Genomic DNA, 23,036 nt, shown 5'->3' with positions numbered 1-23,036 from the left:
GGGCTGGTCACCCTGCGCCCCATTCCTCTATGCTTTATGGTAGAACCTTTAAAAGCAAAGGACCTTGATGGGCTTAAATACAGACTTCAGTTTTCCTGAATTTTCTAGTGCCAGCTTTGCCAATCACGGAGCAAATCAAGTTCCTTGCATTCTCCAATTCTTCTTTTTGGAAGTATGCTTTTAGGACAATAAGAAGAAATATAAGTAGGTGCTTTCCCACCTGCGTATAGGTTGATCTTTCCTGCATAGCAGGTGTGTTTACTGCTCTCGCCGTGAGAGAAAGTCACACTCACTGTGGACTGCACCCCACCCCACGGTGTCCACTACTGGAAAGCGAAGCAGGACAGGCTCAACCAGTGCAGTTAGCATGGCGGAGCCCTGCTCCCCCCCACAGTCCCCCCCACAGTGCGGGGGCAGAGTGGTGGTCAGAACCAGAGCCAGAGAAGCAGGAGCAGAGCGCCTGATATTTTCTTTTATAAGTAAACACTCACCAGTTTTTAAAATTGCCTTCCACGGTGTAAAAACAAAATACCTCAGAAGCATAAGAAGTTTAGGGAATGCCTATGGATGAGGCCTAGCCTTGCAGTTTTACTGTACACCAATCCAGCCACATGGTCCAGTCACAGTATGTGACCTGTGAGATGGGACGTTTCCACATTAACAGGTGGATAGAGAATAATAATGAGTCCGAAGAACACCAACAGCTGTGCTTTGTCCCACTGCTGACCTTTGTATGGGCTCAGTCGGCTGCGCTGACCAGCTAGTCCTCTGCTGGTCCAACAGTGGGGAAAAGCTGCTGGCCTGTCACCTGGCCACCAGCAGAGACTCAAGGCTCTCTGGGTTTTTAGCAGGCATGGATCTAAGGAACAAACTCCAAAGCTATGTAGCTATCCCTCAGAGACAAGCCATCAGGACTTACAGAAAACCTAATTTTCAATTTAAAAAAATTGAACAAAATGAGGTGGTATATCACAGGAGAGAAAAGCACATTTCTTACTACTGTGCCTAAAGTAATTTAAAAAAATTTATCACAAAATGCATGCCACTTGTTTAAAACATTCTTTGATGTCCTTTCCCCACCTCTTTTGTAGGATATAGAGTACATACGCTCCCATTACAACATTGAAGATTTCATCTACTTCAGTTACCACCAACAGGAAGAACATGGGCACCTGTATCACTTCGCCCTGAACCCTATTTTTCAGCATTACACCAAGTTTTTCCTGAAGGAGATCCTCCGTTTAGGCTTTAAGTCCTGTCTCTACTATCCTGTTTACCCACAGTCCAGGGAAGACAAGGTAAAAGAATGTCATAATTCACTTTTCCAGCACATTCACAATGTCATTGGTGTTGTGTGCCACATTTTATTTCTTCCTTGCTCAACGGATTTGAATTATAACAGGGCTATGAATTTCAAATGGCCATACTGAGTTTGGCCCTTTCATTACACTATAGTGGAAGTCCAGAAGCCTGAATGTCTGAAACATTCACAATCATTATAATTAGTACAACAATTTGTTGGCTTTTCCATATTGACAAAACAGAGACTGGAAAGTCTGCAAAAATGCTCTAAGGGACATGAAAGTCAAATAATCTCTTTTTAAAAAAGTTTTTTTTTATGTTTTTTAAATTTATTTTTGAGAGATAGAGAGAGACAGTGCAAGCAGGGGAGGGTCAGAGAGAGAGAAGGAGATACAGAATCTGAAGCAGGCTCCAGGCTCTGAGCTAGCTCTCAGCACAGAGCCTGACGTGGGCCTCGAACCCACGAACCATGAGATCATGACCTGAGCCAAAGCCAGACGCTCAACCGACTGAGCCACCCAGAGCTCCCCTCAAATAATTTCTTATGGTGCATTAGTGAAATGCCAGAATGATCCTATCATGCTCTTTAAGCAAAGAACATTTTGGTTTGAACTCAGAACAAATCAGTTCAATCCTGTAAGATCGGTGTGCTATCACAGCATTCCAAATAAGCACTATAACCAGTGCTGTAAGAGTGACGGATGAAAAGTGGAGATGTATGATGTTGATACAATCTTTTGTAGTAAATACCTGTATGTCACCCTGACATGTTACACGTAAGGAAGACTGATACTTTTATAGTAAACACTATCTAATGTATATGTGCAAGCACAGACAGCAAGCTCTTCTTCCTGCTTCAGTCTTACTTCCATTTATCCTGCTTAGTCTTCAGAGGACTTTTCACTAGCTAAATTATGTCTTTTGCCATGAAAGCAGAGGTATCTGTCTTGTTCAAAGCTGCATCCTAGCTCCTGGAAAAGTCACACACATGTGCACATGCCTGTCGCTGACAGCTGGTCCTCAGCCTGATATACATTTGCGAAGTGATGAGGTTCGATCACTAGACCAGCTGGAAGTTGTCCCATCATATCCCATTCATGACCAAAACCTTTCTCACACTCTGCCCACAATCCTTGATGTGTTCGTCTTTGTTACCACAAATGAGCCAAGCAGATTTTTTAAATAAGCTTATTTATTAAACTTAAAAATAGTCTAAAGTGTATCAGTAAAATTCCCATAACAATAATTTGGCCAATGCATCTTATTTATCAAAAGCTTTTTGGGGAAGTACAGAGAGAATGGGGACGAAGAAAGAACTTGGGAAGGATTTTCAGCGAGATGCACTATATGCTCTAGTGATGATTATTTTTCTATCAAAATGCAGTGCCGTAGCCATGTGAATGCCCTAGATTTGAACCTAAGGAGACAGAAAGGTAACATTCTGGAAGGTCCTGATCCCACATAGTTGTTTTTTTTTTTTACTGTGCATTTGGCCAGCAGCCAGTATGGTGACCTTCAGGATGTGATACTAAATACTTCCTTTTTATTCATGATGTTGCCTGCATGTGCCTAGTTGGTATGAAAGTCCTTTTGCATCCATAATTAAAAAAATAGTATTTTTGACATTTCACCAAACATTCACATATTTATCTCAATCATATAGAATTTGGAATGTGTTATGCACTATTTCACATGGGATATAGAAACACATTTGGAGACAGATTTCCTCACATTCTGCACTTACAGGTGATTTACACACATACCTTTCTTTAAACACGTGTAAGAAGCTGTGCCAGATAAATTAGGAAAGAGTTTCCAAATTCTGCTATAAATCCCCAGTTGACTGTAGTAAAAGTGAATACTAAGCTCACATTATGAAGATGATTTTCTCCACACCCTCCTACCAGGACATCTCCTACCAGAGGTCCTCCAGGCATAAAAGTCGAACTCTGACTAACACCTCCTGGGTTCTGTTTTTCAGTGTGTAAAATCAGGGTGTGAGGTTCAAAGGTGAAAGAGTTTAGAAATCCCTTTTAGAAGCTCTTAGAAATGCATGGGGGCTGTTTTTTGAACAGCAATAGGTTGTATGTAAATCATCTTATTTATTAAAGTACACCTAGTTTTAGTTCAGATTTATTTGCTTTGCTTTCCAACTTAAATTCAGTAAACATATTATAATTTTGTTTTCACAGTTTAACTCTTGAGGTTTAAATGGTTGAAATACCCTGAGATAGTTTCAACCAGCACCCCTCAGATTTCATAAATGTGAAAGAAATAAAAATCACCATGTTCAGTTTTTGCTGCCAAGTTTTAAAAATGGGGTAAAATGCATATTTTAACACATTCTCCTAAAACATGATTTATCATAGTCTAGTTCAGTAAGCATAAATCCAGCTCATAATTTAGCATTAATATAAGTCAGAATAATAGGATCCAATTTCTCCACCTGCACCCTACTTTCTGGTTTCATCTTTTTGTTTTAAAACACTTATTCTATCAGCAAAGGTCCAGTTGAAGTAGCTGTGACTTTCACAGACAGGAAGATTTCCACATACGTGCTCAGTCCCCCTCAGATGACATTTTTATCTATGTGCCTTCTTAAAGCAGCTTGTGCAAAACATGCAAAGGTTAACAGGACACAGATAACACAGCTTAATGGGGTCAAATCAAGCTGATTCATGATCACTATGGAGAAGAATATCCTCCTGGGGAAAATACTTGTACTGAAAAATCCCATAAACCAAACCACTTGTTTATCTGTCATTCCCACAGAGATAGTAATGTAATTACTCTCGTAATTATCTTCATTAGTGTCAGGCATTATCTACAATTCATTCCTCCGCTCGAAGAGTATGTTTGTTTATTTGCCGATTTTTCCCCCTCTCCGATTTGGCCGCGCTCAGACTTTTGTGTTTGTAAAGCCGCACGCGGGCGTCTGTGCGGCACGGCTCTGACATTGTCTCCCCTAAAACAGAGATCGCTGTTTTTCAGTTCCAGAGCTCCTATGCCCACTCCCTGACATCCGCCCTTCATTACTTGGTTCCCGTGCGGCCGCGACGACAGATTGTCTATCCTCTGGAAAAGCTTGGCATCAACGCTCCATCAAAGGCGGTCTCCAAGGACGCGGTGGGTAGCCGGGCAGCAGCAGGCAGGGAGGCGCGGTGCCAGCTCGTGCGGGCGTGGCAGATGGGGTGGCCGCTCTGTCTTCTCGGGAGCAGGCTGCTTCTTAATTACAGGGAGCCTGGCGCTCATGCCCTTACAGGGACGCCCTGCGGGGGGCTCCCCTGCCGCCCTATCCCTCAGGTGGTTATTGCACAGAAACCTGACACAAGGGTGGCCTGACCCCTGGATGACAGGCCCCATGGGGACACCTTGTGTGCTGTGTCTTAGCACAGGCGGCCTGGGGTCAAACTCACAGCATATTTCTGTTTCCTTTCTCCTTCCTCAAAAGCAGATTTACCCTTTCCATTGATGTTTTGTTTAGGCAAAAGTGGTTATTCACATGTCAGACAAAGCAGACAGAGAAAGTAGAGCTGGCTGAATTCAAGATGTTTGGGTCCTGAGCTGGGTTTGTTAAACTCCTCTGTGGGGAGTCAGGATGATTAACAGGACCACATTAGCTGCCCTAGGGGTGGCATAGGCTTAACCTTAAAATGAACAACCCTGGGATGCTTTTTCTACCAGAACAGGAGAAGAAACCAAAGTAGAACCTAGATCTCACTTTAAAAGTGGAAATGTACCTGTGTGTGTACACATGGCCATGTTCAGTGAATTAACTGGAAAAGCATGATTTTTGTCAGGTTGACTTAAATATGTAGGCTTGTAGTGTTTGTATACACTTCCATTTAAATAAGCTGAAAAGAAAATTTCCTTCGTGTGCTGATGTTTGTCCATTGTAAGAGGAAAGAGGAAAGTGGGAGGTTTAAATTCTCCAACTCCAAGGAGCTGCTAGATATGGTGCCCAAATAAAGAGCTTGGGCAACCCCAGTGCCACAGGAAGTACATCATTCTGCTGCCCCCAGCTCCCATTTTGCATGTGGGTGCTCTGAGCGGGGTGGCAAGGGGTTCCACCAAGACCCAGCTTCGTGGCACCTGATGACTGTACCCAAGGCTGCCTTAGTTCAACATTTATCTCTATATTTGTAAAATAAACAAGAAATTTCTATTTTTTGTAAATTCTAAATTTATATTTGAGTACAGACTGAAAATCAGTAGCAATTCTTTCCCCTCCTAACTCTTTATTATGGAAAACGTCAAGCAAATACAAAAGTGGAGAGAACCAGATGAAGCAGGACTTCTCATTCTGTCTGGCTGAGGGGCTGAGGGACCTTATCTTCTTTTTTTTTTTAAACCCATCATAGGCTGATACTTTTATAAAAGGTGAATTCCTTAAAAATGAATTTAAATCAAAGATAAAATTCAAGTCCAATTATTTTATTATTTAAGACATAGAATTACTCTGTCCAATTGCTATAAAAGCTGCTGAATGCTTCTCTCAGCCTCTGCATTTACATGGGCACCTATGAACTCCCAGGTAGTTGGCACTGACCTTCAGAAATATCCAATTCTTGGCCAATTTTGGATCTTCCCCCACCCCCACCCCCTACTACTTCCCTTCCTCCTCATTATTTTGAAGCAATTTCCAGATACGTATATTTCATCCATGAGAAGAGGTGAGTTCTCGGTAGCAGGGCCCACCTCATGGCAGCTCATGCTCTGGCCACTCTAAAGATCATAGTACCCAAGTCCATCTGGAAGACCATTAGGATGGCCACCAGATGGCCTGTTTCTGTGTAGAGATCCTGGGATTGGACTCCTTTGGAGTGAAAGCCAAGACCTACAGATTTGGCACAAAGACAGCGCCTCAGGGTCAGGGAGGGTGGCTTCTTCTCTAGCTCAGTGGAACACAGTTTACATAGAGTCATGCTGATCCCAGAAGGGGTTATGGGTACAAAATATAAGAATGCAGTTTCTGTGTCAGATCAGGGTAAGAATGAGAGATGCTGCCCTTTTGCAGTGACTGCTGACTCCTTCCAGTGCGGAGAGACCTTATGACCAGACCAGGAGAAGCCCTCATAGGGCTCTGGCTCAGCCAGCCCCATGGAGGCATGAGTGCTGTGGCTGGACAAAGGGGAGGAGCACAGAACTGTTACCTGGTTATCAAGAGTAGTGTTTTTCTGAGTACCAGGAGGTTCTCCCCTACCCTAACTCCCAGGAATCTCCAGAGCCTGGAGCTCCAAGTAGGGAGAAGGCCAGAGAAAACATTTTATTTCATTCAAAATAATCTTACCATGACTTCCCAGGTTGGTATGAGTTGAAATCATTGCTTACATGTAGAGACCTTTTCTGTGGTGATCTTGGTGTGTTGTGTACTCACCCCCACGACTCAGAACCCTGGCTCATTTCAAGGCACAACAGAGGATGGAGTGTTCAAATCCCTGGCCCAGGAAGACAGCCACTTCCTCGGCAGGTGTAGGTGATGGTACCTGCTTCGTTGTGCTACATTGTTTACTATACCGCTGCATTTTGATTTCTGAAGAAACACTTTTACTGCTTATTGTATTCCTTCTTGAGAAGGTTTTAGTCAAGATTTAGTTCAGCAAATAAGATTTAGTAAAAATTTTAGAGATCCTAAAAGTTTGATCAAAGATTTTCAAAAGCATAATTCACATGGAATGGGCCTGGATATTCAAAAACTATAGTATCTTAAATTATTTTCTTTTCCTTTCAACATTTTAGTTGGATTTAATGTTTTAGGCCAATTACCTGAGACAAGGTAAGCCAAATAGAAATTCTTTAGGAGGAATTTCTATAGAGTCCTAAGAGCATCTTTTTCTTAGCAGAGCAGTAGTGTTGCAGCCATTGAACTGAGTGAACTGAGTGGCTCATTACTAAATGAATTCCTTTTATTTTCCCTTTAAGTTTTAATGCCCCACCCTCCAAACTGTCCCCGACCAGTGCATGGAGATTATATGGCTCACTCACCGTGTCCGCACATTTCTCTGGCTGGGCGCTTGCCTTTCATGCCTTTTACCCTACTTAAACCATCTCAGAGTGACCATCCATTCCCTCACCTTCACCTAGGAAGCCAGTCTTCAAGGGAACAGACCGTTCCGGCATGAGTAATGGGATAGAAAGTGTTTCATCTCTGTGGGTTGCCAATTTGAATCTGGCACAAGCCAGCAGTGATTGAAATTCATCACTGCGTGGCAGGGAAGTATGTCCCCTCCCTACCTCAAGGCCCTGGTTAGTTCTGCATGGTTTGGAGGATAGGTGACTCTGCCATAATACCTTCCCTATGGTTATTATTAATTGAGAGTCTGCCCCATATTGGGTCATAAGAAAGGACCTGGAAAACATGTAAATGATTTTCATCACACATTACAAAGGTAAGCCCCCCAAATTTATCACAGTATCTCCATAGTCAGCCAGTATATGTTCATGGATAAGAGAGAAGACTTTTTCAGACCAAGACCATAACCACATGGAATAGGCCTGGAAGACTCATTTCTCAGCTTGAATTGGTGGTCTTGGTCTGTGCATTTACATTCTAAGAATTACTGGGACAGGAGTCTTTTATTAAATGAATCAGTATGGTCCACATGCATGAAAACTATGATTAGGAACACACTCAAATTTGGCTGAATTAATTGAATGGCCATTTAATTAAAGACTCTGGGGGGTGCCTGGGTGGCTCAGTCAGATGAGCATCTGACTTTGGCTCAGGTCATGATCTTGCGGTCCATAAGTTCGAGTCCCACGTTGGGCTCTGTGCTGACAGCTCAAAGACTGCAGCCTGCTTTTAATTCTGTGTCTCCCTCTCTCTCTCTGCTCCTCCCCTACTCTTGGTCTGTCTCTCTTAAAAATAAATAAACAGTAAAGAAAAATGTAAAAAAAAGACTCTGGAACAATGTGACCCATGCTTACTTTGGGGTGGTTCCAGTTTCTTTCCTGCTCCCATGTAGGGATTCAGAGATGACTGACACCTGCCCTTGGGAACTTAGAGGCTAGTGTTAGTATTTACGTGGGATTGCTTGGACTGGTTAAACAGGAATGGGAGAACCCTACATTGGTGCCTGGTATTGAGAGCCAGACTCAGGAGGAGTAGCCACATTGGGTTCTGCACAATCACTTGGTAGGGAATGAGTTTGTTCCAAGGCATTGTTTCCTTTCTAAGACTGGGATTTTAAATGAGTCCAATTTGTGAAATGAAATTCCAGAAAATCTGCTTTGCACTGAAACAGCTTCTACCTTTGCTTCAGTATCCTGGATGCTCCTGGCATCCACTCCTGTGTCTCTAGTTCTTCATCCTGGTTTACGGGACTCATAGAATTATAATGTGAACTCATCTCTTTCTTTCTCCCCTTCCCCCACTGCCACCCAATTTTTGGGACCAAACCAAACCATCACCTTTCAGATGACAGAATCATTTCAGGAGTCATACTTTCAGGGCCATCGATGCCTGTTGTTACTTTTTTGTGGGGTTTATTAGTGATGGTCTGTTTAAATCGTGACTAATGAATTCTTTGAGGCCTCCATTTTCCTTTTGTCCTTCTATGAAGGAAAATGATGGTTTATTTAACCCCCCTTTGGCAGAGCTAAGTGCTGGCTCACTTTTTGCTGGTATGTGATCTCTCAGGAAGATGTCACTCACTGGCAGTTACCCTTCAAATTGTCCCTTTCATCTCGGCTGTTCTTCCCCAGTCTAGCTATAATTACCATCTGATGGACTGTTACTGGATACTGTTTCACTTGTGCATCTGCTGCCCTAGGAAATTGCATTATTCTCCAAGCACCTGCTGGATTTTCCCCAGCTTGATTGTTCCCCAACCGCTCCTCAAACTTGGAAACTTTCACTGGCCATGGTCAGACTTCCTATGGTTGGGCTTGCAATCAGGGTGTGTGGGTGTGTTTTAAAATCAGCCCAGTAGCATCTCCTTGGTAGAGGTCTCTAAAAATGCGTACCCACGTTTTCCCAACATTGTATATGCACTGATCACCTTAATGGGACCATGGAGATATTATTTTGAAATGAAAGTAACCCACTTTAAATCACTACTCATGGGTCAAGTTTGCTTTTTCAAGATATTTCTCAGCCATTTGTTCTACCTATAGGAAATGTATTTTCTCTTATTTAGGAACTCTTTTCTCTGACATCCTTAGAGAGATTTACATAAATTCCTTCATTAACTTTTTTTTTCCTCCAAATAGTACAAGTTCTATGGTCATTTCCAATTCTCTGAACACTATCTAGTTTAGTGTTATATGTAGTATACATGTGTAGATAAGAATGATTTCTGTGACATCAGTGATTCTCATAATCCCTTCCTCTTAGAAAAGGTTGCAAAATAACAGCAACTTCTACTGACAGTATTGAGCTCTTGCTAAAGGCTTCCCATGAATCATCTGATTTAGTGCTCACATCAGCACTTGTAAATAGTCAATTCTACTACTCTCCTCAACATACCTAAAGAAAACAGGAGAGTGAATGACTTGTCCAAAGACTAATTCATTGACAAAGCTTCACATCAAAGCATTTGGATGCCAAACCCCCTACCTTCAATCATTACATGTGTACTCTCTTATCTAAAAGGTAAAGTACTGCTATCACAACTCATAGGAAAACCAAACCACAGAGAAGGAAGATGGCTTACCAGAGACTTTTGGGATCTCCCAGATCTTTGGCACTAGCTACTGAATCAAAAGGTGACCCACAGATAATTGGCTTACCACCATAGCAGTTTAGATTTTCCTCTTGGCTGAGTCATCCACTCTTGAGTCTGATTCGGGGCCAACCTGACGCTGGCTGGACTTGGCTGGGAAGGAACAGACTCGGGGGGCCAAATTGGTATGCAGAGGTCAGTTTTTAGACACCAGCTGATCAGGCTGTGGGCACTTCTCTATCCAGGTTATTGTTGCAAATCTTTTGAAATTATAGTGGCAGCTGCTGGGAAGGGAGGGGTAAAAAAAACTAGTATTCCATGTGTAGGTTGTGTTATAAATTTTTTTAATATTCAGTTCCATGCTGCATGTGGCTTCACATTGTTCTCAGAAAGTGCTCAAGTAGGGATGCCTGGGTGGCTCATTGGTTAAGTGCCCAGCTCTTGGTTTCCACTTAGGTGTGATCTCATGGTTCATGAGATTGAGCTCTGAGCCCAATGTTGTCAGGTCTTCACTGACAATGTGGAAACACCCTGGGATCCCGTCTCTCTCTCAGAATAAATAAACATTAAGAAAAAAAGATTTTAAAAAGAAAGTGCTCAAGTAAATGCCAAGGCTGAGTAACTGAAGATTTGCTCAGGAGGCCAGGGATGGAAAGGATATGTACTGGTGGCATAACTGATGAGCCTGGACATTCTTTAGAAACTGGGCTGTGATAGAATGCCACAATGCCAAAATGCCAAAAAAAAAAAAAAAAAAAAAATTAACACACCCTTTAGGGTGTGATATGCTAAGAAACTATAAAAAGTAAAGTTACTTCTTAACAACTCAGAATCATCAAAAACCAACCCTACATCTTATCCTTATTTTCTGGAGTACATCTTGTAGGACAATCAAGATCTCTCTCCCTACTCTCTTCCCTGTCTTTCTCTTTAACAGCTTTATTGAGATGTAAATTATATACAATACAATTCACCCATTTAAATTGTACAATTTATTGGTTTTTAGTATATTCAAACAGTTGGGTAACCATCACCATCTAATTTCAGAATGTTTTTGTCTTTCCAGAAAAGAAAGCCATTAGTAGTCACTCCTTATCTACCACTTCCCTGAGCCCTAGGCAACTGTTAATTTACTTTGTTTCCATGAATTTGCTTATTCTGATCATTTTGTATAAATAGAATTATACAGTGTGGCATTTTGTGACTGTCTTCTTGGACTTAGCATGTTTATAAGGTTCACCCTTCTTATTGCACGTATCAGTACTAGATTCCTTTTTATTACTGAATAATACTCTATTGTATGTCTATACTGCATTTTATTTATCCAGTCATCAGTCAGTGGACATTTGAGTTGTTTCCATCATGTTTCAATGAACATTCTTGCACAGGTTTTTATGTGGCTGTTATGTTTTCATTTTTTTGGGTGTCCATATCAAGGAGCAGCATGGCTGGTTCATGTGGTAACTCTATGTCTGACATTTTGAGGAACTTCTAAATTATCTTACCAGGTGACTGCACCATTTTGCACTCTCTCATTCTTAGATTAGACCCAGCATTCTCGCTGATATGTGGTGAAGTGCTGGTCAACTCAACACCATGGCTGGGCACTGTACCTAACTGTTCTTTCAATTCTGGAGTGGGGCTTTCTCACCGCTCCTGGAGAGCTTCATGATTAGTTGACTTTACACCCCTAATAGCTTTGAAAGCAGATTTTTCTAAAATATAATCTCCCCTGATCTGATCTTCCTTGCCTTACCTAACTCTCTGTCTCATCAGCCTCCTGTAGGCCTACATGTACATTAGATGAGCTCCAGCATGGGGGAGGGGGGGCGGGAAGCCCATCCAAAACACATGGGGTGGGGGAGAAGCCCATCCAAAACACAGGAGTGAAATGGAGGACTTCCTGGTTTTTAAGCCACCAACATGTCCTTTGTTTCAGTCCATCTTTACTAATGTCACTGCTTTTAAAACAGCTCCCAACAGAAAAAAAAATATCCTGAGGTTTTCCTGGATGTTGATGTTGATCAGGCTCTTGCGGCAACCCAGTAGGAAGGGAAAAAATGCATTCTGTTCCCCGCAGAGCCAGAGTAATGAATGCCACTGAGCTCCAGAAGTGCCTCGGGATATATCAGCTGCCTGCTCAGCACTGGGAAGGGCCACAGCCAAGCAAGGCTCCTGGGTGGACTTGAGCTCCCAGGGCAGGAACTGGCCTTCATAGCTAAGAGGCTTCTTCAGAATCCGCCTTCAGGGAGGAAAGGCATGGCAGCGCCAACAGGAGGCTTTGCTTTGTGTATTTTAAAGTAGCTGGGGATATAAAATGACAAGGGGAACAATTAGAGCTGCAGAAGCTGACTAGGAAGTTATATCTTTTCCTCTTGATTAAAAAAAGTTCGCCGTTACAAAAGCAGTATGTATTACTGGTAGGGATTTTAGGAAAAATCAGTAGAAAGAGAAATTCATAAAAGCAGCAATAATTCATCTATAGAGTACCTATGTTAATATTTTGGTCTTCTGACATTTGGACTATTTTCTGTGGAAAAAAATGCATGCAATTAAACATGATGTTTTGAAACATACCTTTTCACTTACTATGTTATGAATGTCTTTGCACATTACTTAGTATTACAGTGTCCTTTCAATGGTTTCACCTGTCCTGTGACCAGCAACCCCTAGCCGCCTGTGAGTACTTTCTGTGCCCGGCTCTGTGTTACACATTTGCATGGTTGCACACATTGCCTCACTGTGTTCTCCCTGAAGCTGGGTGTCGTCTTCTCCATTTTGCAGTGGGGGAAACTGAGGTGAGGAAAGGTATGGTTATGTAACAGAATTAAGCTCATTACTGCTTGTGGGAATAATGATGAAGCACTTGATTTCTGTCTCCCATCACTCTGTAAATATGCTCACTGTGGCTGGGCTTTCACCGTTACCCAGGTGGAAAATGGGCAAGTCACCCCGTGATTTTTCTCATTACTTTTAGGTAATTAAAGTTGTGTGAGTCACTCCAAATCACAAAACATCATCTTCATTCCACAAAATGTTGCATGTAATAATCAAAACTCAATTTTCATCTGAAGGTTAGAGTTCCCCCTCCCCCTGCTGAAGCCTGGAGCTGGGGAAGGAGAGCAGGGAGGACCTTTTATCTCTAACTCACCATGCCCCCCACTTATGTAGCACCTATTTAGCTTATTATAGTTAAGGGTGGTTGTTGGTTTTTTTCCTCCTGTTAGTTTCTTTTGATTTAGCTATATTCCTGTGAAACTGGGGCCAGGGCAGGGAGGAGCAGCTGGGGGAAAAGCAGGCAGGCCTGGACTCAACTGCTACTGTCATAGGGTGGCTCCTGCTCTGTTGACCAGACTCCTCTTTTCATGGAGGTGCTTGGTTTCCTCGGAGATTCTTGTCACTGAAAGCATCCCGCCCACATTCCATAGCACAGATAATGCACCCTCCCAGCTCTGCGTCCTGAGTCTTCATTTCCCCCAGCAGTGGCTCTCTAGGAAGAACCTACAATAAATGCTCTGTGGTCTACAGACAGCCATGGTGGGCCACCTTCCCTCCCGTCACCCAGCAGCAGCTGGCCTGCCTCCTATGGCCTTCACATTTCTTGGGACAGAAATCACACACCAGTCCACTGTGCCCACTAACTGTGGCAACTCGTGTGAGGGTCTCTGCGGGCCCCCAAACCTTTAATAGAGACTTAAAATGAAAGAAGAGGGAATCTCCATGTGTCTTCTTTGGGCTGGAGTGACATGCGACTAAAGGCATATCAGCGTTTCTCACTGAGGAAATCTTCAGAAAAATCCTCTCTTATACCTGTTCTTCTTACCCTTTTATATCTTCATTGTGAATAAGGTGTTTAAAAGTCATTTAACCACTGCTTGCCCACCTGCTCTGACATTTTTACAAGAGGAGTTTCTTTGGAAGGCAGCATCTATTTTCTGCATGCCTCTGATGTCCTGTGTGACATAACTTACCCAAGGCCAGACAGCTGCCAGGCCGAGGCTTGGGACCACCACCTCCCAGTGCCAGATCACAAGATTCGCCGCTGCTGTTTGTAGCCGTTCCCTAATGTTGGTCATCGTGGTGTTTTTCCAAATTGTATCATCAAAACCAATGCTGTCATGTCCGTCCTTATTATTTTTGAGCACATTCATCATAATTTCCTTTCAGTAAATTCCTGAAAAACTATTTTGCTAGGTCAAAGGTAAAGCTACTATTTCTTTAATCAGAAAACATGTAGTTTTAGAATTTGAAAATGAAAGCTGTGATTCCCCACTTGAAAAAGATGATTTCTCTCGGCAGTGTACTTGCTTTGTCCAAGTAAACCATCAGCATGCAGAGAAGCCCTCTTTTTTCTGTCAGATATAGATGTTTTGAGTCAGATAATCAGGTCAGCAAAATGGCAGTCTTCCATTTGCCCATTTAAAAAAAAAAATCTCCTCTGACTCAGCTGAATCTCTGAGGGTCTCCACTCCACCTAATGGGAGAAGAAGTAATCCCCCCAATCCCAAGTAAATTTTACAATTTAACGTTTAAATGGAGCCATTCAGGAATTTTCCGTTTTTTCTTTTCTGCAGTGAGGAAGACATTACAGTTCTGAGGAGCCCACGAAGCATCATGGCTTCCTGGAGAGCGTGGAGTGGGAGGGGGAGGTGTCTGATGTCTGGGTAGTGCCTGTCCTCACAGGCATGTCCTGGCCTTCAGAATGTCATCTTGCCCTCAGCCATCCCTTATTTTGGCATCGAGGGTCCCCAAATGGACTTGCTACTTGCAGTGGGGACATTTCCTCGTCACAGCCTTGAGAACTCTTGGAGGCAGGCATCATGTTGACTGGTGCATGCTCTTTTTCTCTCTCCTTCTCAACACATATCCCTCTCCACACTCCTCTCTCTCTTCCCTTTATCCCTTCTGCTTCCTTCTCTCCCCACCTTCTGTGCCACTTTGGACTCAGGAAGCTCATGACCTGCCTTATCTTCTTTCGTGCCCTGGCACCAGCCTCAGCCATCTCTACTCTTCTCAGAACAGGTGGCAGGGGCTTCTTTGCGAGGCACAGATCTCTCTGCTCCCATATTCTCCAGAATTCTCCAGAAAAGGATCCTGTCCTTTTCTTCCACTTTTGTGGCCTTAACCAAAGGGAGGGAGAGGCCTGTACCATACTCGCCTCTCTTTCCCTCCAACCCTCTTCCTCCTTCCAGTTTTGGGACAACAGACTTTGCTCTCACCATGTGTTCTTCTGAAATCTGTCATTTGAGGCAAATGCTTTTAATACTCAAACGTCAGGCTTTTTTTGAGACTCAAAATCCTTGTCTCAATCTGCCATCAGGTTTGAAATGAAAAAGAGAAGTGACTCATGGACTCTCCTGTAGTATGTCTACCCCGTGGCTGGGTTCCCCAGATGCTGCCTGGAGGGTCAGGAGGGGTCATGAGTCAACAGAGATTTGTCAGGCATTACACACACCTGCTAATATAAAATAGTAGCCTGCCCCCATGATGATAACAGTAATACACACATAGACTGCAGAACAAGAAGGCCACTCGTGAGGCTGGTCCACTCATTCTGACCCATGGAGGAATTATAAAAGCATAGCTCCATTCATTATGAAATACTTTTATGTCAATGGATACACCTATTATGTATTATAAGTCTAACTTTTAGGTCTTTTCATGAAAGCTTTTAGATGTTGTGTCTTGTCAATGAATTCTAGCTTTTAAGAGAGAGAGAGAAACTGAGAAACAGACTCATAACTATGGAGAACAAACTGATGGTTACCAAAGGGGAGGGGGGTGTGGGGATGGGTGAATAGGTGATGGAAATAACTAACTAAATAAATAAATAAATGATTAAAAGATAAATTCTAGCTTTATAAGGTAGGATATGCTCTCTTGCATGATGTAAAAGACTAGGGAAACAGGGAAACCAACCAGGAACCTAGAGAGATTTACATCACAGTGAGCCCAGGTGGATTAAACATGTTAAACAACTTTGTAATTTTTATAAAGCCATCTGAGTTTAGTTGTCCTTACTTATGCATTTACCAACTCTGAAGGGAAAATGGCATTTGTGCATGTCAGAGGCAAAGGACCAAGTGGGCCTTGGAAAGCAAAGTGCTGCTTGCCTTCCTCCCCGTGCTGGGGTGCCCGGTGCTGCCTTGGACCAGGGAGCTGGATGTGCCCGCACTGGGGGAGCAGCTTGAAGCCCTCGGCCCCCAGGCCTCACACTTTTGCTGTTCTCTGGGGTCGAACCTCTTTAAGGGAAAATAAAAACCTTTATCCTGTATGTTGCCTCAAGACCATTAAGCTGAGTCAAGATTACTGATGTCATGATCTCCATGGTAACCAGCTTAATAAGCAAGAAGAAAACAACAAGGATGGCTTAAAAACAGGGAGGAAAAAGATAGAATAAATAGGTATGGAAATAACGTGGGAGCCATAAAGGTTTTTTATTGCTACTTGTTTGAGATATCAAACATGACTCAACTACAGTGCAGGCAGGCCTGAGCCATTCAGGCAGTTGAAAACCCCTGGTAATAAACACAAATTACATACTCCACCATTGCTCCTACTTCTCCCACTCTTCAATCATGTCCCAGCTTTTGTTTGTTCTGTTTTTTTAATATAATTCAGTGCATTGAAATTATCACCATGGTAGTCGTTATAATCAAGGTTTTTATGGTAGTTTATGTGTTTAACCGAAAGGAGCCGTGCTGCCAGGGAGCCAGTGTCAGGCGGCACTTTCCGGTCACCGTGGTGAAGCCCTGCTGGCCAACACCATTGCCGTTTTCACCGCTGCTCATTGACCCTCAGTATGGTGCTCTGATGAAACCAGAGATAATTGTTGATTTAAAAAATTGAACTGGGACTTTTCTAGCACAGTTTTTAATTTGTGAGCAGGTCACAAAGATGTCTGATAATGTCCTGTGGAATTATATACAATTGGCAAGCATTTTAATTAGTTTACTTGACAGCCTCCCTCCTCGCACACGGCTGTCTGGGGTCACTCTGTTGGTAGGACCCCGGCTAGTGGGCCCCCAGGCCATACGACTTCTAACAGCTCACCAACAGAGAGATAGACACACAAATGGATACACACCTGGGTGATCCAATTCACTCTGAAGACAGGAGCAACTGCCAGACTCTGAAGGTGTTTGAGTGGCTAGGTTCAACTCATGCCCCGTATTCTGCCCATGACCTTGGTTTATCATTTTGTCTTGTGAGATGCAGGTGCCTGACTCTTCCCTTCATGGGGACGTTCCCACCTTCTCCCTTCTCCCTATGTGTCCTGCCCTGCTAGAGCTGTTTGCTCTGGAGGATGCTGCCTCAGGCCTAGGAACTCTTGGCCCCTCTCAGCGCAGCCATGCCGAGATCCCGGTTCCCTTGAGTTTGAAATGAGACAGGACACTGGTGACTTGGCTTCTCTTTTCCAGCGTGCTTGCCCTCTGATGAACTGCCCCACTGGAGAGCAGTTGTCTCCAGGCCCTAAGTAATCAAATGCATCTTTTATATTTTGTTTTTGTCATTTAATTAGGGATTTATTTTGACTACAAAGAAATATGTATGCATATGACCAGAACAGGCAGGAAATACACACAAATAAAAAATAGTTGTGTTATAGTGCCAGTGTTAGAGGGAATTAAAAAATTTCTGAATATCAATCTTTGTAGAATAAAACATAACAAAACATTATGTAATTCAATAAAAGTATTCCATTTGTCTCATTATATTTTTTTTTACAAATAAAAATATATGCTAAAAGTAAGAAAAGCCAAGCGAAGTCAGGAGAAGTACTAATAAGTATTAACATTTGCAAGTGTTATATTCCATATTCTTTATAAGAATCACTCATTTAATCCCCACAGCCACTTACAGTCTAGGAGCTCTTTTTATTGATAAACACATATTTAGGTTTCAAGCCCATCTTCTCAAATGCTTTTTATGAAGCAACCTCTCTCTGTCTCTTTCACTCTACCTCACTTTGTCTCTTCCTCTCCCCCGCCATCACACACATGCGCGCCTACACACACACACACACACACACACACACACACACATATCCAGAGTACACAAAATCACCATCCGAACATTGTCCTGGAGAAGTGCTCCGATTCCAGCCACATCTGCTACACACAATCAATCCCCAAGCACAGTGGCTCACCACTACCTGCTTGCCTGCTTGTGAAGTCCTGTTCCTTACCCCTGCCCCCCATCCAGGTTCTTCCCAAGAACCAAGTGGGTTTGTCCTTCCCTAAACCTGCTTCTCTACCCCAGCACATCACTTGTCCAGCTGTTGTGTTCTTTGTCTAGACTCTGATACACACTATGGTTTGGACCTACATTCATGCAATCATCCCCGAGCCCGTGTGGACAGACTTCTCTGTTTAAACATGGGCCCGGGGCCTGTTCCACATCTCTGATTAGAAAGATCAGAGCTGGAGACTTAATTTATAGCCTTTGAATGTCATATCAGGATTTACTGTGTGCTGACCCCATGGTGGACCCTGCTCATGGAACAGGGCTGCAGTAGTCAGGTGGGCAAAGTGCTGCCATCCTGGTGACTATGTTCTAGTGAGAGAGGTGCATGCTGGACAGAGAGACAAGGACGCTTCATGCCAGGCAGCAGCAAGAAGAAAGCCTGGGAGGGGATGGAGGATAAGGGGTGGGAGGTGGACAAGGCCTCTCTCATATGGGTCATAAAAGCAGAGACCTGACCTAATGGGGCATAAAGGACCAGAAGGAAGGAGCTGATTGCCCTTATTCGTACCCATCAGAAACCTAGGCTGTCCCTGGGCCTGCCCCTTGCCCCCATGGGAGAACTGCCTCCACCTGGGTGCAGTCCCATGGGGACACACCCAGTGACACAGCATTGATGCTTTGCCTTTGATTTCACAGTTATTTGAAATGATTTGCACGTAAGAAGCCCAACAGATGCAGTTAAAACATTTTTTAATAGTTTGAAAAAAGTGCAAATTCAAGATGTCTTGTAATTTTATCCCTATGTACTTAAGTATGCATCCTTAAATAAGGATACTGTCTAATATAACTATAATGCCAAAAAACATTTTTAATATTCTTAATGTTTTATTATTTTCTTTTTGATAGAAACAGAGACAGAGCTTGAGCAGGGGAGGGGCAGAGAGAGAGAGGGAGACACAGAATCTGAAGCAGGGTCTAGGCTCTAAGCTGTTAGCACAGAGCCTAATGTGGGGCTTGAACTCACAAACTATGAGATCATGACCTGAGCTGAAGTCGGACACTTAATCAACTGAGCCACTCAGGTGCCCCAAAACACTTCAAATTTTGTACATAAGTCTTCCTTTTCTTTTTAATCTTCCATAGCTTTGCTCAAAGCAGACCAGGGCTATGTGGAGTGTTGTAACTCTCCTTGAAACAGTGATCCCTATTTTTAGTAAAGGGGGAAGAAAACCAACTCAAATAAGAGTTTAGAATTTTAGGTATCCAAATTTTTGGAAAAGGTTAAATATTTTACCTAGATGGCAGTTGGCCTCCTAGGAATTCCTGGGGAGGGCATTGTATCTGTTTAAGAAAAAATGACAAAGTAATTGCTATTTTGAAGGCTCTACTTAACAGATGTGTAAAGTATAGAAATCTATGTATTATTAAATAATTCTTTATAATATGCTCAAGAATAAGCAATTTGTAAGCCTGTTTACATTCTAGCCATCTGGGCGCATTCTGTCACCCATCTGTTTCATGTAATTATGTAATTATCAATATAAGGAAAGAATAGGTGATATAATTAACAAGAAAAACTGATCCACACTGAAGAGTAAAAATGACATGCATCTGTTGAATTGCTTTTTGTTTCTCTTCCTTCATTGTTAACTGTTTTTTTCATTTCACAGTTGTATTCAGGCTGGCGGCTTGGATCACACCCTTAGGAGAGCTGTTTTTGCCATGGTGCACTCTCGCATGCTCTCTTTCTCTGTCTCTGTCTCTGTCTCTGTCTCTCCCTCCCTCCCTCCCTCCCTCTCTCTCTCTCTCTCTCACTCTCTCACACACATACACACACTCACACACATACACACAGATGCTTGGAGGCAGAGTGATTAATAAAGTATATGGGAGTTGACATAACTTTGATAGAAATGAGCAAGGTCTTCTTGGTGTTATTCATTGATTACCTCTTTGGAGAGCCCTGATCGTCTAGAACACATAATAAAACAGCTAGAACTCTAGGAAATATTTAAGTCAGTTAGCGACAGATGGAAGGACTGGGCCAGTGTGTGAACTTCACATAGGATACTGGAGAAAGAAGCTGCTTTAGAAAAATTCCCCTACTTGATACTTTTAATGTCAAGGCTCAAGCAGTGGATTGGGTTCACTTCTGCACAGTCCCACTAGTTAGCCATTCGTGTAATGGATGAAACAGTGGTGCCTTTCTGGTCTTACAGATAGCGATGCAGAGCGAGTGGCCACCCACTCTTCTGTCTACCCAGAAGAACTGACACTCTCCCTCTGTGACTTGGGACAAGCAGAGGGGTGCATGTGTGTGTCCGTGGAAGGGCATTGCAGCAATTTCTCCGTTTCTGTGCACTTCCACCCCTTGTTCTCCAGAGAACAGACCCCCCCCACACAAAGGTTCAAGGAAGCCCTCCCTCATCATGACAAAACCTTGGGTTTCAGTTCTAAGGCATACCAAGAGGGGGCAAGTCCCCGGCCCCCTTAGGTGACATTGGTTACCAGAAATGAGAAATCTCCACACTTCCTTCCCCTGATGTAAGGGTCAGGAGCAGGGCTCTCATGCAGGCCTCTTGATGTGCTTTGCAGACCATTTTGCCCTTCCTTCCAGGGCTACCCACCCCCCCCCCCCAGCCCCCACTCCCTGTTCAGGGCGTGTGTGGGGGTTGGGCCAGGATACTTGAGAGGGAAATCCCAGTGCTGCAGGCCCAAAACTGCACAACAGCTCTCACCAAGGAGTTAAGCTTCACTCACAAACTAGAAATCTCTCAGTCATTGTTTGATGTCTGCCTAAAACTATGTTGTTTAAAACAGCACCGCACACCATAGACCTGCCTCTGTTGCCTCTTGCTAGGTGATCATTTTATGCATTGAGATCATTGAGATGGTGTTTTAACCATCTGTCCTCCTCCTCCTGGCATCCCAATACCGGCGTCTTGAGCACAGTGTGTCAGTCCAGGCCCAGCCTGCCGGTTGACCTCTGGCAGGGGGAGGCCTGTGTAGGGGCACCACTGACTTCCCGCCTCCACTCTTCTGTGATCAGGAGGAAAATAAATAACTGACTCCCACCTTGATTCCTCTTTGTTCCTTTGAACAGTTTTCTTTGATAAATTCTCCATAAATGTAATGTGAATAACCGTCCCCCAGTCTATTTGTATTTTGAATTATTACTTCTGCTAAATTATTTTAAGCCATGGATACCCAATGAACAAATATGTAAGAGAAAATCACTAGGCACCCCATAGGGGGAGTATTTTAAAGGAGTAAGTAATAGGGACAAATGTGGCTAGATTACTCAAGGGATTTAGTGGAGTGTGACTTAATATTTACTTATTTTCTAATTCAAAGTTAAAATGATTTAATTGCAACCATACTGACTAATCCATTAAGGATTTTAAAGGTAAGAATGCCATCTGATTCCTAAAGAACCTTTCTTATGTTATTTCTAGTTTTGAAAAGGTTTTAACAATGATATTTTTCAAGAAACATGTCAGTTTATGTTTCTCAGTCTTTTTTTTTAACAAAATAGCATGGGGTGGTGGTTCCCCAAAAGAAAATTATTATAAAAGAGCTATTTACATATACATCCTATGGGCTAAAAAATAAAAATGAAAAAAATCCTTGTGTTTCATACTAAACCATATTAAAAATCATTAAAGCTTAGACTAAATGGTTTTCATTTAACCCTCAAAAGGGGCATTAATTTTTCAATTGGTAACTGTTGCTTAAGATGCTATTGTGCCTGTGTGATAAATGTTTAATGATTTGGTAGTACATGCATGGCTTAAAATCCATTATTTATTGCACCTTCGCTTGCCTGGCAAAGGTGACGATTTTATAGCCCCAGCAGTCATGCAAACACATTTATACCAAACCGATGACTGATAATAAATTTCCTTACTGTAAATGTCAGTGGGTTTCATGTGTTGCTGCCATTACATCTTGTTTGGAAGCCGAATGCTACACAGTTATGGGAGGCGCCAGATGGTGTCATTAACACGAACACTGGGACTGTTTACCGCTGACGTGCATGTGAGAAATGAGAAGTGCGGGCCTGTCTTTGCGCTGAAGCATGATGTCAGTGGTGCACAGGTGTAAAGACAGGGCAATATGCTTGCCTATTCCCTTCCATTCCACCAAGAGGGATTTTAGGGGGTTTCTTTTTGAAAATAGTTGTGTTTGAACATAGAACAGAGTGAAGCCAAGGGGAACGCTTTCCCAAAGACTCCTGCTTGATTTTGTGTGTGGGATCGCAAACCCCCTGAAAGTCACACCTGCCACCCCATAGGTGGTTCCCAGCTATAAGTGGCAAGCCAACTCCCCTCCTAGGCATGGCAAGGCCTTGTGTACTAATTAATTACAGCAGGATTCTTAGTGTGTGTGTGTGTGTGTGTGTGTGTGTGTGTGTGTGTGTGAGAGAGAGAGAGAGAGAGAGAGAGAGAGAGAGAGAGAGAGAGAGAGAGAAAGAGGGAGATAACTTCAGATACTTAAATGCTTATTTTGGAAAAGTTTCTGTTGAGAGCATGGAATTAGCCTTTCTGAAAGTATTGTCAAAATCATTAGGAATTGATTCAAAGAATGAGGAAAAGAAGGATAAAGGGAATGTTCTGTTAATTTCTTTCATACAATAGGCTCTTTTTTCTTTTCTTTTCAAATTTTTATTTCAATTCCAGTTAGTTAACATACAGCACAATACTGGTTTCAGGAGTAGAATTCTGTGATTCATCACTTACCTACAACACCCAGTGCTCATCATAAATGGGCTCTTCTTTTCATAAGAATTCACAGTGGGACCAAGACCTTTACTTTCCCTGCTCTGATGTGAATTATCTGAATGACTGAAATTAGCCTCCCATGTTTTATTAAAATGTATCTCTA

General features: G+C 42.8%; 1 protein-coding gene across 3 annotated transcripts in view; it reads left to right on the top strand.

The window, feature by feature from the left end:
* The window catches only part of CFAP61 (cilia and flagella associated protein 61), a 278,328-nt gene that overhangs the window by 128,352 nt on the left and 126,940 nt on the right, over positions 1–23,036 (top strand). For all 3 annotated transcript variants that reach the window (XM_029918146.1, XM_029918148.1, XM_029918147.1), the window contains exons 16-17: positions 1,092–1,298; positions 4,294–4,428. In XM_029918146.1, coding sequence (XP_029774006.1) covers positions 1,092–1,298; positions 4,294–4,428 — 342 coding nt within the window. The remainder of the gene's footprint in view (positions 1–1,091; positions 1,299–4,293; positions 4,429–23,036) is intronic.

Source organism: Suricata suricatta, chromosome 12 (assembly GCF_006229205.1).
Source record: "Suricata suricatta isolate VVHF042 chromosome 12, meerkat_22Aug2017_6uvM2_HiC, whole genome shotgun sequence".
NCBI lineage: Eukaryota > Metazoa > Chordata > Mammalia > Carnivora > Herpestidae > Suricata > Suricata suricatta.
Note: the sequence above shows the minus strand (reverse complement) of the source record. Positions and strands in the feature narration are given on the sequence as shown.